Raw genomic sequence first — 18,862 nt, forward strand, 5'->3', positions numbered from 1 at the left:
TAAAAACATTCAGCATCTTCACCATTGCCATCATCTTGTACTTGATGGTTACATTTATTTTTTTTCTTTCCCTTACCATCTTTGGAAGGACAAACTTTTATTTTTTTGTTACTTCTTTCACTATCTTCGTGCTTATCATCATTTATTTTTTTCTTAGCTTTTTCCTTTTTCATTGTTTCTATTGCCTCCTTCGTGTTTATTTCAAGTTCTAATTCTAGCTTATACGGACTAGATGTCAGTACAGCCGTTTTACCTTTTTTGGATTTCCTCTTTGGTTCCATTAATTTACTTCTCTTTGGCAGAGGACGAATGTCTTTAGGGCTGTTTGCTCCAAATGAAGTTGTTGCTCTATTGTGTGCAGGGGAAATTGTCAATTGAAAATCGTTACCAGTATGAAGCTTTGCAACTGAGGTTGAAGCAATTACCTCATCTTGACTTAAGTGAGGCTCTGCAGTTGAAGTTGAAGGAATTGCCTCATCTTGACTTGACACTGGTAGACTATTATTCTCCAAATCTCTTTCAGTCGTAGCAGATGGTGCAAAATCGAGGTCTGTAAATATATTGGGATCATAAGATCATAAGCCTCACCAAAAATTTTAGAGATTTGGAAAGCTGTTACCACTCTGCCTGGGTTGTTATTAAGAAACTTTTCTAATGCCATATCATAATATCGTGCTAAAGGAGCCATGACACCAACATCGGTTGGCTGCATTCGATGGGTGGAATGTGGAGGCAAACAAATGATATGTACATGTTTTTCCCTAGCCAAATTAATTACTTCTATGTTTTTTGTATGGCTGCTGTGTCCATCCAAAATCAATAAGATCGGATCGTCTTCACTTGGTTTCGTTTGTTGAAGAAAATGTTGAAACCATATTAAAAAGAGTTCACTATTTATCCAGCCACTATCGCTACAGGCGAATATTGAACCTGGAGGTGCACCAGCTTGGAGTTCAACTTTCATTCTCTTTCTTGCAAAGATTAACTTCGGCGGTATGAAGATTCCTGATGATGACATGCAAATAACGGCTGTTGTTATTCCACTTCTATCAGCAGAAGTAAGCCGTCCAACTTGTTTCCGTCCTTTATGCGCCAAGATTTTACTATTACATTTGGGGACTGTACCTAGATCTGTTTCGTCACAGTTAAAAACACGCGTTGGATTGACATGTTTAGAATGCAAAGTAGCTTTATATAATAATAGTCTCCCGTTTTATACCGCTGTCGCGGCTTTGGGAGTATAGCAGGGTAGTCTGCTATATCTAGGGCCTACGGTATACAAGGAAGGTAACATGGCCAGTGCTACGCTTCAACCGTCTATTATTACCCCTGGTTTTACCCAAGGTACTCATTTTTATTCAGACTGAGTCGACCTGGGGCCTATAGACATTTTTAAAATGTCTAGATGTTCTTGCCGGCGGTGGGATTCGAACCCCGGACCACCGGCTTGCGAGTCAAGCATCCTACCGCTTGCGCTACGCAGGCTTTATACAGATCAAAAAATTGTTTTACATTGTAACGATTAAAAGCTTCAGCTCTTGCAGCAGATGTCGATTCGGGTTTACGTAATGAAAGCCCTGGGTGCCGTTTTCGAAATCCGTACGCCCAATCTAAACCTGCAAGTTTGTTTGTTTTATTATATGGATGGTCTATGTTATTTTTTTCGGCTAACTGGAAAGCTAGGTGACGAAGATCAAGCAAAGTAATTCCGTATAAACGCTTCTCCACATCTAAGATATAATTATACAATTCTTCTTCCTGTTCCTTGGTAAAAACCGTTTTGTAGAAACCTAGACCCTTTTCGGCAGGAGAAATTCTTGTTAATTTTTCTTTGCATCTGCGAATTAACGTTGCTTTCGGGATACCATAAACTTTACTAGCTTTTAAATAGCCCATTTCCCCAGCTTTAACTGTCCGGATAGCATTCTTCAAGGCAACAAGAGACCAGGATTGTTGCTCAGTTTTCCTCACATAATTTCGTACCATTTCTAACTGCAAAAGAAGCATATAATTAAAAAAGTGTCAAGAAAATATAATGGGGCAATGTGAACCACTCCTAGTCCACGTTGCCCCATGCGTAGTACACATTCAAAATATGGAAATTAACGTACCAGTTCACAACATATCAAAAGCAAATCTTAATTATTAAAAGCACATTTTACAAGCAACACCACAGTATCAAAAAGTTAAAATAATCATGTCTACTTACCGAGAAATCTTTAGTCAAAAGTAGTAAATTCCTTAGATCAGCAGCGACGAAACACGTGTTTTTAATTATCGTACTTCCCGTGCGTTCACACTCATACTAAAAGTAGATAAGATGTCTACTTGTCTACGCATATTTGTAGTAGTTACTAGATGCAGTGTTGCCAATTTTAAACTAAATAACCGATGTGGTTTACATTACCCCCATGGTCCATGATGCCCCATCCTCCCCTATATGGCATTTGCCTGTGGTTTTTTGCCTACGTCTTGTGAAACATATAATCGAAGATTTTTCTTGTGATATACTAAAACCCATTTGTTTCACCCACTTGGTATTGAATTATTTTACATTTGTCATCCATCAAGACATGCAAATCTCTGGTATAAATAATAAATAATAAAGGGCTTAGAATTGAGCCTTGTAGTATACTTTATATAATATTCTTGGAGCATGTAATACATTTTTATGACCACGTAAATATATTTTTCTGTTCGTATACAAATTTAATAATTTACAAATAATCTTTTATCAATACCACATGCCACCATTTTTTAATATAATGTATCCAAATTAACCACGTCGTATACGCCCTTTAAAACTAGATACAAACATAGCATAAATTGGTTTTTTGAAAAGCAGAGTTGAATATTCGTAACTAAATGTATGACAGCATCAATGATACTTCGACCTCTACGAAATTTATATGCGAGTAGTTTTTTATTAGCCTCTCAAAGAATTTGGTCACTCATGATAATAAAGATCATAGCTATATTCTTGTTTCAACCACCAACTATTAAAGATTTGTAAGAGTAAGATTTAATTTAGCACTTAACGCCAATTTGTCCAATATTTTATATGTGAAACCGTCTAAACCAGGTGCTTTATTTCTGCTTTTTTTTAGAGCAAACTTTAGTTCTGAAAAAGTAAAAGATTCTGACACGGAATCAATATTAGTAATAAAACGAAAAATTTCTTTGTTCTTACCAATGGTATTACCTATAGCAGATGAAGGTGCAAGTTGATTTAGCATCTTTTTAATGAGATCTTCAGAAAATTGAGCTTTTTTGTTGTACTGAAAATGATTGGAAATTAATCTTACGGTTGTGCATATTTTTGAGGGATTTGTGCTTTTGTTCAAACTATTAAAAAAAATTATCCAACTACATTTTTTCTTTATTTTAAATAGTCGTCTGGTTTGAGCTGTAATGTTCTTATAGTTTATGTAAGTATTATGATTACTTTGCATTCGATTCGCTTTGCATTCGAGGCTTCTGATTTTTTTTTTAGTTATATATGTACATTCCTCATCTCACCAAGGCCTTGGAGTTAAAGAAGTAAAAGATTTTTTTATGGGCATATATTTTGAAGCAACTAGAGAGAGCTGCAAAAAGTTGGGCTGTCTTCTCATCGTTTGAAAGATTATCGGTTGATACTAACCGTTGTTTCTCTAAATCTGTATGAAATAATTTCCAGTCAGCGCGGCAGTCGTTCCATTTTGTTAATGGGTTAATTAGGAATGGGGAAGGGTTAGTTTTAAGTTCTCTTTTAATAGGAAAATGATCGGATCCCAATGTGTCGGAGTATACTGACCAGTTTATATGATTTGCTAATGTAGCTGAGGTGATAGTCAAATCAACGGTAAAATGATTCCCACTTGGGGCAATTCTAGTAGGTGTTCCGTCATTTAGAGAGACTAGTTCGAAAAAATCTATGCTTTCGACTAATATTCTACCATTATGTTCATCCAGGATCGGACCCCACATGTAACGATGGGCGTTAAAATCACCACGAAAAACTGTTTTATTAATAACAGAATTGTTTAAATAAATATCTAATAAGTTTTTCTACTCTGATGTCAGATGGTTTATATATTGACCCAAAAAGATATATTATTTTATTAAGTAAAACTGCGCATACTTGTATTACTTCTATTCCGTTGTTAATGTTAATTATTTGATAATCAATGCTCTTAAGTATGAAAATGCCTATGCGGCCATAGCCACTTTCACGCCATTTTGGAACAGAACGGCAATTTCCGAAGAGTTGTATGACATCTTTCAATTGGATATGCTTAAATGCTTTTACTAAGTCAATAAAATATACGTAGGCAAGTTTATTCTACTCAATTAAGTTTCAGTTAGTTCTCTTCTTCTTCCTTTGCCCTATCCGTTTCGGACGTTGGCTATTAACAAGTCTATTTTGACTTTGTTTACGGCACCTCTGAACAGTTCGGTCGATGTTAGTCCGAACCATTGTCGCAGGTTATGCATCCATGAGTGTCGTCTTCTTCCCGGTCCCCTCCTACTGTCGATTCTTCCTTGGACTATTAACTGTAGCAGCCGGTACTTAGTATGCCTCATGACATGTCCGAAGTACTAAAGCTTCCGTTTCTTTACGGTGAAGATTATTTCTTTGCTTTTGCCTATTCTCTGCATTACTTTCATGTTAGTGATGTGGTCTGTCCAGGATATCCGAAGAATACGGCGATATATCCACAGCTCAAAGGTTTCTAGTTTCTTCAGGGTGGCTTCCGTTGTGGTCCATGCCTCTGCTCCATAGAATAAGACCGGGAAGACATAACACTTGACCAGTCTTAATTTTAGTTCCATTGAGATTTTGCTTGTGAACCACTTTTTCATATTGTTGAACGCGTTTCGCGCTTTTTCAATTCGTGATCTTATTTCTGTTGACTGGTCCCATTTTGTGTTGACTGTGGTTCCAAGGTATGTGTATGTCTCCACTTGTTCTATTTTTCGGTTGTTTAATGTCAATTGCATCGGAGGTTGTTGTGTTCTGCTGATGAGCATGCATTTAGTTTTGGTTGTATTGAGTTCTAAACCATATTCTTGACTTGCTGGGTGTATGCTTTGTATGAGTCTTTGAAGCTCGTTGCAGTCATTTGCGATAATAACTGTGTCGTCAGCATATTTAATATTATTGATTACCTCTATGTTTACTTTGATACCCTCCGAAACTTCTCCCAGTGCTTCTCTGAAGATTTGTTCAGAGTATATATTGAACAGGAGCGGCGAGAGGACGCATCCCTGTCGTACACCCTTTTTAATATCTATCTTCCCACTGTGTAAGTTGCCCATCTTTATCTCAGCACTTTGGTTCCAATAGAGATTGGTTATTATGCGCAGATCCTTGCCATCAATATGCATCTTCCTGAGCATTTCCATGAGTTTATCATGTTTGACCTTGTCAAACGCCTTGGAGAAGTCGATGAAGCACAAGTGGACGTCCTTGTGCATGTCTCTGCATCTTTGAATTAAAATTTGCAGACTGAAGATCGCCTCTCTTGTGCCCAATGCGCTTCGGAATCCGAACTGTGACTCCGATATATTTGCTTCGCATTTTTTATATATTCTATTGTGTATGATTTTGGTGAAAACTTTGGTAATGTGATTTATCAAGCTTATTAAGCGGTGTTGATCACAGTGTTTTGCATTTGGTGTTTTAGGTATGGCTACAAAGGTCGATCGAAGCCATTCCTCCGGAATCTCCCCTTTGTCGTAAAAGGTGTTAAAAAGGCCTGTCAGAAAATCGAGGAAGTGGTCATCCGTTTCGCATAGGAGTTTTATGATCTCGCCCTGTATGTTGTCGGGACCTGGTGTTTTGTCGTTTTTTAGCGATGAAATGGCTTTTTCCACTTCAGACCTTAGTTAATTTATATTTAGAAAATATAAATAATATTTTATATTATTTATATTTTCAATATCAGAAAATATAAATTTTCAATTTATATTTTCTTTATTATATATTAGAATATATAATATCAGAACAATATCAGACCTTAGTATTTCGGGTCCAGTCATGTCGTCATTTTGGTCCACTGTCGCTCTGCGTTTATCGTTAAAAGTCGCTCTACGTAATCTTTCCATGTGTCAATGAGCTTCAAGTCGTCTGATATAAGGTTACCGTCTGCGTCTATTAGTGTCGGGTGGGGATTATTGGTTTTCTTTTTAGTTGTTAATTCTTTGATCTTTTTGTGCATGTTGTGGTAGTCATATCTTCTGTCGCACTCTTCCATTTCATCGCATTTCTCCTTCAGCCAGCGTTCCTTCGCTTCCTTTATCTTTGTTTTTATATTGTGACTTGTTTCTTGATACTTCACTTGATTTTTGCATTTGTGTTGTCTTCTTTCTTCCATCATATCAAGGATTTCATCCGTCATCCATTCTTTCTTCTTTACGCGCTCCTGTAACAGAAGTGTGTTGTTTGTTATTTCAACAGCTCTTTTTATTTCTTCCCATTTAGCAACTGCGTCTTGTGCGGGTTCACTCAAGTTTCCAATGTTTCTTCTTAAGGATTCCTGTACTTGTTGTTTAATGTTGGGATCCTTTAATTTTCTAATGTTTATCTTGGTTTTGTTAGGCTTCCCTTCTATACGTTTTAGTTTGATTCCCACTGGGTTGTGATCCGATTGAGCGTCAGCCCCGGGATAGGTTTTTACTGATGTGATTGAGTTTCTGAATCTTTCTGGTATGGCAATGAAGTCGATCTGGTTTCTTACATTTGTTTCTTTCGAGTCTGCTGGCGTCTTCCAGGTGTAAAGTCTGCGAGGGGGCAGTTCAATTAGTTGCTTAAGGAAAAAACTGCCAGCTTCGTCTTGTCTTAGTGTCTTGTGATTTTAGCTTTGTATCCTCTTCTGTTGTAATACGATACTATATTCTTACGCCATTCTAATTGTCCTACTTTATTTATATGGCTAAAGATTGGTAATATAATTATAAGTAAGGTATTAAACATAGCAATCATTTTGAAACCATGTCCTTATTATATGAAGAATATAAACATTATATCACTAAATCAGTAATTTACATTTTAAATATTTTTGGTAATTATAGATAAATATATATCAGGCCAGTTGCTATTAAGTTCAATGTTAACAGACCTGTGGTCGTCTTACCCACATTCCGAATAAATTTCTTAAGATCCTAGTAATATTTACAAAATGTTCAAACAATACATCTAATACATTCCGCCGTTTCCAAAATCACGTAAGTCTTGAATTATTAATGAAATTTTCACTTTTTAGCCGCCGAAAGCCGCCGGTCATCATCAATTGCTGAATGTTCATCAGTAATTTTTCCATATTGTACGTCGTAATCACTTTCCATGTTGCGAAATATACCAAATAGAGGTTATAGATTAACTTCTTATTTAAAATGCCAGCGATATTTACGATTAACGTTTTTGAGTAAAGTCACACACACAGGGCCGGTTTGAGCGCAAAGAACCGGGATTATCTAAATTTTTTATGATTTATGACTACGTTGCATATTTTTTGTTAAAACTTACTTTGTGCAAGCCATCTTATTGGTAGAGTTATTTTATTTACTAATAAAGTAAAAGATAATATCTTCTACGATTTTGCGCATCCATTTCCCATTGTTGTACCCCAATCCTAGACAAATCACTTTCAACATCATTTTTCCATCTTTTTTCTGGGATGGCCTCTTGATCTACCGTCTGGTCTCTCAAAAAACACTGTTTTTAGCACGCTGCCTTTCTCTGATTTTACCACATGACCTGTTCATCTTATCCGGTTAGCTTTTATATGTCTGACGATGTTTTCAGTGCCATACAGAGTTACCAATTCAGCATTGCGGTGCCTTCTCCACTCAAAGGAGCTCAAAAAAATTTTTAATGTGTCTGGCCATTTTGCACCCTTAAGCCGCATATCTTCAGTTAAAATCACCAGCCAGAAAAATGATGGAGTCCTTGTCAACTAAATCACAAATTATTTGGACTAATTTGTTTATTAAAACTTGTGGGTCTTCTGTTCGGTAGATGGATAGGATTACAATCTTGTCCTTATCAATTTGCACCTCTGCAGTGGAACACTCAAACACCGTTCTTTATGATGAACGAGATATATCTTTCCGGGCTTTTGCAATAAATGTTTCTGTGATGTATATCGCACTGCCACCATGCTCCTGTGAACTGCTTCTACAATATGAAGAGATCAGTTTAAAATTCCTCACATTGTAGTCCCTCAGTTGTTCTTCTGTTTTCCAGTGCTCAGTTAAACAAAGAGCAAAGTATTTATCATGTTCTTCTAGAATAAAATTAAATGGTATTAAATTAAAATTAATGGTATCAATACTTGTTCTAATTGATTGCGTATTTAAGTGGATTACTGAGAATTTCTTTTGGTGTGTGGGTAGACTATATTTTGACATTGGGGTGCCTCTGTACATTCTGAAAATGGTTAAAACTTATACCGTTCGGCCATAATTCTTGCTGCATTAAATGAGGTATTTTTAGTTCTGGAACAGTAATTTTAAATGAACTTTTGTACTTATCTGTCCTGGTTTTCATTTTTTCGCAGATAACGTTTTCATTCAGTTTTCTTTCCTTTAGGTAGTTAAGTATTTTCTGATCTTCCGTTTTTGGATCGAAACCTGACAGGAAAATCGCCATGTTTTGTGGTCACACGCAGGATACCTTCAACACTCTCATTGGTTCCCTGGAATGGAACTGGTCGTTTAATAAGTATTGGACGAGTTGTTTTGTAAAAACCTCTTTTTTTGGGTTTTCTATTTATCATTTTCATCTTCAATCAGGTGACTTTTCTTTAACAGGCGTCACGGGTGCAATTGAACTACTTGATATTCTTGGTTTTAGTGGCAGCTTAGACAAATCCACAGAACAAAGTGGCTGCTCCGTGACTGCGTCAACTGAGCTTGTGGCTTGTGGTCTCTGTGACATCATTTTGTTCTTTTAAAATGGATGGATTGCTATTGTTATTCTTAGTTTTTGCGGCATTTTTTACCTCCATGGAATTTTTTGGTAACTTTTTTTCTATGCTTTTTATTTTTTCCCATAGCAGCTTATTATTTTCCTGTAGGATTTAATTTTTACTTCTCAACTCACAAATTAGTTCATTTAGCAAATTAATGATCGTATTTTCCATGCCATCCCCACTATTTAAGGTTATGTTAGAATCATAACAAATCACACTCGTTTCATCTAAAATTTGAGGTTTTCCGGCCCAATCCCGTGCCGTGCATGATTTATGGAACGCTTTTCCACACTTTACACATATTACGTTTATTTTCTTAGTTTTGAAACAAGTAAACTTGTTTGTTGGTGAGAGTCGGATTTGAGTGGAAGAGGCTAAGTGCAGTAAACTGGAACCAACTCCACGTTGTCGCATTCTACCACTTTACCCCCACCTATACCATTCGATAAATTTTAAATAAGCAACCAACAAATTTCTGGTCAGTGGATAAAATAAAAGAATGGTTAACAAATACTCCAGTTAAATACCCAAAAAGAATAAAAAACCAAAACTATTTATAGTAGACGAGATTATACATAATTTTGGACATAATGTGTTAGGACTGCCTCCTTACCATTGTGAATTCAATCCAATTGAACATATTTGAGGAATTTGCAGAACTTACTATGATAGTTATATTGAACGTATCGCTACAGTGACGCAGCAGTTTTGGAAACAACATGGCAGGAAGCAATAAATACTGCTAAATATGCAATTTGGGAAAAAGTGTGTGGAAATGTGAAAACTTAATTAGAAGAATGTTGAAATCGTTAAAATCGCATCGAAGCAATTAACCCAGTCATAATTTACAATCTATATGAAGATATCGACGACAGTGATTATGAGCGTGAATCTAATTCGTGGTTACCCGTTTTCATTTCTTCATTAAGAAAAATTTTGAGTGTTAAACAATATAATTTATTTTTAATGTTATTTTATTTTTACACTAATAATTGTATATTTCCCTAAATGAATTTAAAATACATTATCAGTTAAAGCCGTATTTTTGCTTGTCTTCGACAGTGCTTCAACTATTGGAATAATGTGCTATTAACTTTTTTAGTACATCCTACCGTTTAAGTCAAAGGTTTCATCCCTAATCCAAAATAGCCCCAAATTCATGAAATAGGTATACTTTAATATATTTTTTTTTAAAATTATGATTTATTTCCATTAAATATAGTAGATAGTAACATTTCATTAAACTAGAATAAAATAAATTTTATATTTTTATGTTTTGGGATAGTTCAATTGACGCATCAGTCTCGAGTTCTTTATTTTTCGTTGATTTGTTCGATTATTTTTAATATATTTTTACTTCCATTGTCGTCCTTTAACTATTCAAAGATTTATCTAAATTTCAAATTGCATCGTCTTATGTAACAATTCTTTTAAAATGCTCAAAATATATTTAAGCGCTTGTACTACTGCGAGTAGCTTTCTTGGTGTGGCTGTTTTAGAACGGATCCTTGAGAACCGTGCATATCTTGTGCAACTTCTAATATCTTGGATCTTTATTATAAAAAAACTGAAGTCTACTTAAATTTTAACATCCTCAAATTAAGACATAATGAATCTTTTGTTGTTTATAAATACCATTATAAAATTTGGGTGAAGGTTACATTAAATAGCGATAAACTGTCCCGACCTAAGTTAATCGTTAACTGTTAACCCATGTCGCAGTTTGTATAAGCACACAGCATGAAATTGTTATTTTTCTATTAAATTTTTTAATTGTAAGATTTTCTTTTTATACCAGTTTCCCCTTCATTTCGAAGGTTGATATTTATCAATACTGGCGTCTTTTTTACAATACTGATCTTAATAGAGGATTTATGTTGGCATTTAATCCATTCAGAGTCTTTATATTGCCAAGCAATAAAGAATTTTCGAAATTCTAGTTCGTCAGAGAATACTGTTGAGAGCTAAGGCTTTATTAAAGTTGGTAACTTAAGTATAATCAGGTTTTTCTGTTATGTATCTAATAATACGAGATACCACTCCAAGATCACTACCTTAGGATATTTCTTATACATTTCTTCTTTCTCTGCTTCTTGCATTAAGTGAGACACTACTTGTCTCTGAGACTTGCTTCGTGATTCGCTTGTACCAAACCTTTTTCTTTTAATAAACTCCACAAACTCTGTGCTTTAAATAAAAACTATCAACTTTTTTATGGTAATTTAAAGATTTTTCCTAGGTTAGATCTATAAAAGATACAGATTTCAACGACTATAGTGTATTATATACCCATAATTAGTTCCCATCCCCCAAAATTAGATCACCCGATCTTTTGAATGTTAAGCTTGTTGTCATTATTACGTTTCTTCTGTCTGCACGGATTTCTCTTGGATATACTGTATGGAAATTCTACAGGCTTTGGTTGGTTAGTGTTCAACGCATGTGACATGTGATTTATTTTCATACAATTGCAGAAAAGTAGTACGATGTTGTTAAAATAATAGGGCTTCTAGTGCAGCCTGCTGAATTGTTCTTGGAATTTTTATTGATACGTAGATTCATATATACGGTCGGTTTGGAACGCAGTATTGCCCGACATTCCGCCTGATTCCTTTATTTTGTTTAATAACAAGATATGTTATTTTTCCCACATCCCCATTTTTTACAGGTTGTTCTTAAGATCACTTTCTCCCCACTGTTTCACACTAGAGCATCTTGTTCCTCATTAGAGCAGTTTTGTAACTTCCACTACCATAATCTTGGGGGACGAAGTTCTTCTTCTTCTTATAGCGCCTATCCGTTTGGGATGTTGGCGACCATCATGGCAATCTGTATTTTGCATACTACTGCTCTAAAACGATTTGTGGTTGTTGTGTTGAACTACGTACGTAGATTTTTTAGCCATGAAATCCTTCGTCTTCCTGTTCCTCGTTTTCCTTCTACTTTTCTTTGTAGAATTAATTGCAGCAACCCATATCTTTCGCTGTTCCTCATGATATGACCGAGGTATTCGATTTTGGCTATTTTTATTGTGATTAACAACTCTTTTCCTTTTTGCATTCTTAATAAAACGTCCTAGTTAGTAACGTGGTCGGTATAGGATATAAACTTTGATCAAATAAAAGGCATATATCGAGCACAGTTTAATTTAATCTTGCCCAAGTACTTTCGATCCCTAGATCATCTTCAGGGGCATTTCGTCAATTGCGGCCTATCTGACAAGAACAAAATGTCATAAACATATAATTGTACATTACACTACACTACAAAAGGACAAACAAACACTTTAAAATTATTAAAGAAAAGCTACATTGCGTGCCGAAGCCGGAGACAGAATAAAATGTATAGGTATAGGATATCTTCAGGATTCGACGATAAAGCCAAATTTCGAATGCCTCAATTTTCTTGCAGGTAGCGTATGTGAGAGTCCATGACTCAACTCCTTATAACAGTATAGGAAAGATATAACATCGTAGTAACTTGATTTTTATGGGTACTGATAAAGCATGGAATTTGAATAGCTTAGCAATTTTATGAAATGCACATCTTGTTTTCTTTATCCTACATTTCATTTCTAGGGAATGGTCCCAATTTTCATTGACGATCGTACCAAGGTAGGTGTATGTTTTTACTCTTTCTATTGGTTGACCATTCACACTGATTCTTCCAATTTGCTGCTCCTTTTTAGAGATCATCATACATACATATTTCTGTGATTTTATCCATTAACTCCTGGCGGGCTTCATAACTGTCAGCGAATACCACCATGTCATCCGCGTATCTCATGTTATTGATATATTCTCCCTTAATTCGAATTCCGTCTTCAACATCCTCTATTGCTTCTTGAAAGATTTCCTCAGAGTGTATGTTAAACAGCAGGGGTGATATTATACATCCTTGTCGAACCCCACGTTTGATTTTGATATCACCAGATTCTTCTGCCTCTGTACGGATAGACGATGTTTGATTCCAGTAAAGATTGCTAATAATTCTTACATCACAGGTGTTTATTCCAATATTTGTTAATATCTCCATTAGCTTGTCGAGCTTTACTGTATCGAACGCTTTATGGTTATCAATGAAGCATGCATAAATATCGTAATTCACATCTTAACATCGTTGAAATAGCCCTTGTATGCTAAAGACAGCCTCTCTCGTACCCACTACGTTCCGAAAACCAAACTGTGTACGGTTGATTTTTTCTTCGCATAGTCTATTAGATCCTTTGATGTATGATTTTTAGAAAACTTTAAAACGTGGCTCGTTAAGCCGATAGTCCGGAAATAATTGCAGGATACGGATCTTTGGTAGAGCAATAGATTGACTTCAGCCATGATCTAGGTATTACTGCGTTTAAATATATGTCATTGAATATTTTTGTTAGTCGTTGTGTACCGTCGGTGTTATAAATAGCTTTATGAGTTCAGCATATGCATTGTCAGTTCCAGGAGCTTTGTTATCTTTTAGTTGTGATATTGCTTTTGGGATAGTTGAAACGAAGTTGCAGGTTTGTAATTGGCTCATCAGGGGTGGTACGCTATTAGCAGTCTAGAGAGATAGTTGGAGGTTTCCGGGGTAGGGCCACCTATTTCGGAAATTGAAACGTCAATAAACGTATTTTAACCTTTAATTGTGGCTTATTCCCATGTAAATAGTAATTAATTTAAAATGCCACAAGAAAATAGCTTCAGAACAATATTGCAAATCTATAATTATTTCCAATAAAAATGTTAGAGCTCCTATGCGCAGATGCAGATGGAGACTACCCACAAACTAGAACTTCAAATAGTTAAAAAAACTACTAACACAGCATGATTTTAAACCTATATGAACTATTTCTAAACTTTTGTTGAATATAATTCTATAACTATTATAATCATATGTAAAATTTACATGTTTTAAGTAAACATCTGAAGTATTGCGTAGAATTCGTCGCTCGAAGGGATAATAACCAAGTTGTAGTGAAAGTATATGTACTGACGCACCCAAAAGATAAAACTTGTCTGAATCAATCCATTATTGTAACGGATAAGAAATTTGTAGATGCTATTAATTTGGTTGTTATTTTATTTCGAGGTTATGTTATATCGATTTCGGATGTTACGTAACGATATGTCAAATATTTGTACAGATTTTATGCCTCTAAAATTTTGACTAATCCTATAAGGCAGACATTATGTAGTCAACGCTTGGTATTCGAGGGATTCCAGCATTTGTAACGAAGTGAACATAAAATTAATATACTCCGGGAATTAACCAAACAGCTACTGCAAACAGGGTGAGAAAGCAAATATTTGATATTAATAGAGATGCCAAATGATACCGTAAAACTACAAATAACCAGCATACTGGAGGAAAATCTTAAGTGGACACCAAGCAAAGAGGAAGATATTGATGGAAACTAGAAGGGAATGAAAAATAATGTTTAGGAAACAAGATTGAGTTTAGTAAAAACAAGAAGAAATTAGAGCTGGAAAGGAAATACTGAAGCTTATGGACCAAAGCAGGGAATTCAGAAATAGAGTAGGGCCTCGCTAATCCGGACTCCTTGTTAGGTTATCGCTGTTTTTTCTTCAAAACGTCTGTAATGCCCTTCTGTTTATAATGTGCGCACTTTATTTCAAAAGCCCGTTGAAAAGCTATGTTGAAAGCTTCTACTGCCTCTGAACTACCAACTTTTTCTGAGACGAACACTTCAAGGCTATTGTTCTCATCTTGCTCATCGTCCTCACACATAACCGCTTGCACAATCTCCTCATCATTTAATACGTCATATATTTGTATCTCATTTTCGGCACCACCAGCAGCCCATTCTTGAGCTTCTGCCTCACTTATTTGATGATCATTGGGTCTCCTCAACCTATTCAAAATCGGGGCTTTTTCGCAAATCAGGGAGTCAAATCAAAAAACAGGGAACATCAGCTTCTGGTTCATCATTATCAGTGAGTAATTCAGGGTGCAAATTCTTCCATGATTTGTTAGTTAGAGATATCCTAAAATCGGCTCAGCAATTAGCCAAATTCTACTGTCGTATCACATATTCGAGAGACAGGTTGAATAATGTCGGCGCCAGCGCGTCTCCTTGCTTTAATCCTTTGACTATTGAAAAGTTCTCAGTGAGCTCATTATGTATTCTAACAGCTTTTGTTGCATTGTTGTTTTTGTTAGTCAGATGTATTTTTGGGGGATGTTAAAGCTATGCAATATTTGATATAACTTGTTTCTATTAATTGATTCGTAGGCCTGTTTGAAATCTATGAATGTGTTGTGGACATCAATGTCGCATTCCACGATTTGTTTAAAATTCAGTTAATTGTTGGAGTCGTTTGTTGAGTATGTAAGTAAAAAATTTGTAAGCTGTACACAAGAGGGTTATGCCGAGATAATGAAAAGCATATAAACATGTACAATTAAAACCACGTGGAAAAATAGTTTTGAAATAAAAAAAACTCAATTGGAAAGTGCAACTACAAAAACCTTGTTTTACAAGAAAGGAAGCCGTTCGATGGGCGAGGAGATATAAAAATTTATTGATATTAAGTAAATATACCAACAATCATATACCTTGCGCAAAGCATCTTGTTAAGTAACAAAGAGTAGAAATAATTATTTTCAATTGGTATGAACTATTAAGCAGTCGTGCAAAACAGACATAATAATTTTAATTAGATAAAATAAGGTGTTTCAAAACTAAACAAAGTTGCCCTTGCCTAGGAGAAACAATACTGCAATTAATTAGAATTGTGAAAACAGTGTTAAATCTCGGTTACACATGCCGCTTGTTGTTTTACTCAGACTTTTGCAAACAGGTACTTTCAAACATAATTTGTATTTTAGTCATTTTAAATTATATTGGTACATGACAAGTAATAGTAACTCTCACAGCTGAAAATTTCTGTATATAATAGTTTTAATTACCTAGGTATCATCTTAGATTTTACATTAATGATAGAGTTTAATGTAATGTAGATCTCGTTCTTTGGTTTAATAAGCAAAGTTGTAAAGATGAACGTTTTCAATAAATTTTCGTTTGTCTGAACATTTAGTTGTTAGGACTCGCAGGTACTACAGTTCGTTTAAAATTCTATATATATATATATATATATATATATATATATATATATATATATATATATATATATATATATTTAGGGATTCTACAGTATTCACTGCCTTCCCTCGCTCAACCGTTTCCATCTCTCTCTGTTGTTCCATTCTCCATCGTTTAGTCCTCTCTTACTCATGGCGTCGTCTACTTCGTTCCTCCAGGATTTTCGGGGTCGTCTTCTTTTCCTCCTTCCTATGGGGCTCCATTCGGTTATTCTCTTTATTTAAAATTCTATATTTTATTAAATATATGAATTTCACAATATATTAACTAATAAAAACGATTTTTGTTCATAACTAAAACCAGTACATAATACACTCTGGACCAAAATTAACCGGCCACCTTAAAAATGGATAATTTTTGATTTCTTATATCTCCTAAACCTATTGTCCGATTTAAGCGATTTTTTTAATATGTTATAGCCTTATTCCTTGACAATATCTTTATAATAATATTGTTGTTAAAAAGGTAAATTTTCATTGTATACCGGGTGTACGAATCAAACTGTGTTTTTTTCTTAAAGTTTGCATCACCCTGTGGAATATTCTAGCATTTGTAGAATACTGAAATTAAATCGTAACTATAGCCTCATGCTTTCTCAGCATTTTGTTTTTTGATTGATTCGTTTATGTTGCATAATACAAAAGTTAGGTGCTGTAACAACTAGACATGTTTTTTATCAATTTTTATCTCCGTGGAAGAGAAAAAATAATCTTTTTGAAAAAAAGTCATTTGTTACAGTAAAAATCTAATGAATAAAATCTTCGAAGAAAATTCAAATTAACAATATTTTGGAAATCAAAGTCTAATTGAAAAAAAATTGGGTATCAATAATGGGTGTTGCCGCCTCTAGCCCTTAGGACTTCTTGGAGCCGGTTTGGCAATCCATTCATGATATCCTGGATATCAGATTGGGAGATATTGTGCCACTCCTCTACCTCAGCTGTCTTCAGCTCTTCAAAGGATGCAAGGGCTGGTACTCTTGCTCTTACCCATCTTTAGAGGTTGTCCCCGATATGCTCAATTGGGTTAAGATCGGGACTGTGTGCTGGCCATGGTAGAACTTGAATTTCGACCTCATTAAGGTACTCACGGGTAGATCTTGCTGTATGGCAACGTGTATTGTCATGCATTAGTCTGAAGTTATCACCAATGAATGGTGCAAAAGGCATGACATGGTCTTGGAGAACTTCTTGCACGTATACTTGGGCATTCATACTGCCTCTACCGAACACAACAAGATCAGTACGCGCTTCGTAAGAAATACCTCTCTAAATCATTATTGACCCTCCTCGGTAAGCCACTGTTTCGGTTATAGCGCATGCAGCAAACCTTTCATTTTGACGCCTATAAATACGTTGGCGTCCATCTGGACCTTTTAGGGCTATTCTGCTCTCATCTGAGAACAGTATATTCTTCCATTCCACCATAGTCCAGTTAGCATATTCTCGCGCAAAATGAAGTCTAGCCCTACGGTGTTGTGGGAGCAGTTGTGGTGCGCCAGTTGAATGAAAAGCCCTCAAGTTTATTTCTGACAGTCTTCTTCTAATCGTTTGTCTACTCACACTAACGTTTCTCACCTCAAGAAGAGACCTACGAGCTTCAGGAGCGGTGCAAAAGTGGTTTCTTAATAATTTAGTGACAATGAAGCGGTCATCTCGAACTGAGGTGCACCGTTTTCGGCCTTGACCTGGCCTGCGGTTGTACGATCCTGTCTCCAGAAATCGTCTGATGGCCTCTTGTACCGTAGTTCTGGGCACATCGAGTATACCAGCGATATGACGTTGACTGTAACCAGCATCAACTAAAGCCACTGCCCTAGCAGCATCAGTTGGAACGAGTGGCATTTTTAAAATCACAAACAATAAATAAGCACTAAAATTTCAATTTAAACAATATTCGCTCACAATGATATAAAATTTCACAATCGCTCACAATTTTAATTGTTAATTTTAATTACAAATTGTTCAAGAATTGTTATTAGCAGGGAAACAGATTTGCAACAATGTCGTACAACGACTATATGTCAAAAATCCTTCGATGACACAAATTTAGGAAACAAACTGTCACAGGTAATTTAAATAAAACAATAATAAATGTGGTGAGGTTAATTTTGCTAGTGAGTTAAATCATCTGTATTGATGGAAAACATGGCTAGTTGTTAAACTACCTAACTTTTGTATTATCCAACTTAAGCCAATGAGTCAAAAAACAAAATGTTGAGAAAACATGAGGCTATAGTTAGGTTTTAATTTCAGTATTCTACAAATGCTAGAATATTCCACAGGGTGATGCAAACTTTAAGAAAAAAACACAGTTTGATTCGTACACCCGATTAAATCGGACAACAGGTTTAGGAGATATAAGACATCAAAAATTACCCATTTTTAAGGTGGCCGGTTAATTTTGGCCCAGAGTGTATAATAGTTTTTAATTTGACAGAATTTTGTACTTGTTGCATTCGCTGACTATTTTGATGAACTTACTTATCTTGCCAAGATCTATGTATTGTAAAACCACTAAAATACAATTTAGAAAGCATAAAAAATGTATATACCATTCTATAAAAATGTTATGGTCCATTAACCGTCTCCATGAAATTTTGTTTAAAGTAAAATCGTAAAATAAGTAAGTAGTAAATAAGTAGTTTTATTTATAATGCATAATGTTCACCATGTTTTCACACGAGCTTTCATAATATTTTGGGGATAAATTTCGATGATATATGTGTCTAGCGAGGTTGTTACGAGGGCTGAATTTGAGTTTGGGGTTGATATAAATGAAGGAGAGATCTCTA

At 35.2% G+C, this 18,862-nt stretch overlaps 1 protein-coding gene across 2 annotated transcripts in view; it reads left to right on the top strand.

Annotated features, from left to right (window-relative positions):
- qless (decaprenyl diphosphate synthase subunit 1 qless) overlaps nt 1-18,862 on the top strand; it is a 266,443-nt gene that overhangs the window by 37,435 nt on the left and 210,146 nt on the right. The window contains exon 2 of one of the 2 annotated variants that reach the window (XM_072537990.1): nt 12,536-12,571. The exons of the other annotated variant lie outside the window; for it this stretch is intronic. Within the exon in view, the coding sequence (XP_072394091.1) occupies nt 12,536-12,571 (36 nt within the window). The remainder of the gene's footprint in view (nt 1-12,535; nt 12,572-18,862) is intronic. 2 annotated transcript variants of the gene reach the window in all.

This window comes from Diabrotica undecimpunctata, chromosome 7 (assembly GCF_040954645.1).
Source record: "Diabrotica undecimpunctata isolate CICGRU chromosome 7, icDiaUnde3, whole genome shotgun sequence".
NCBI lineage: Eukaryota > Metazoa > Arthropoda > Insecta > Coleoptera > Chrysomelidae > Diabrotica > Diabrotica undecimpunctata.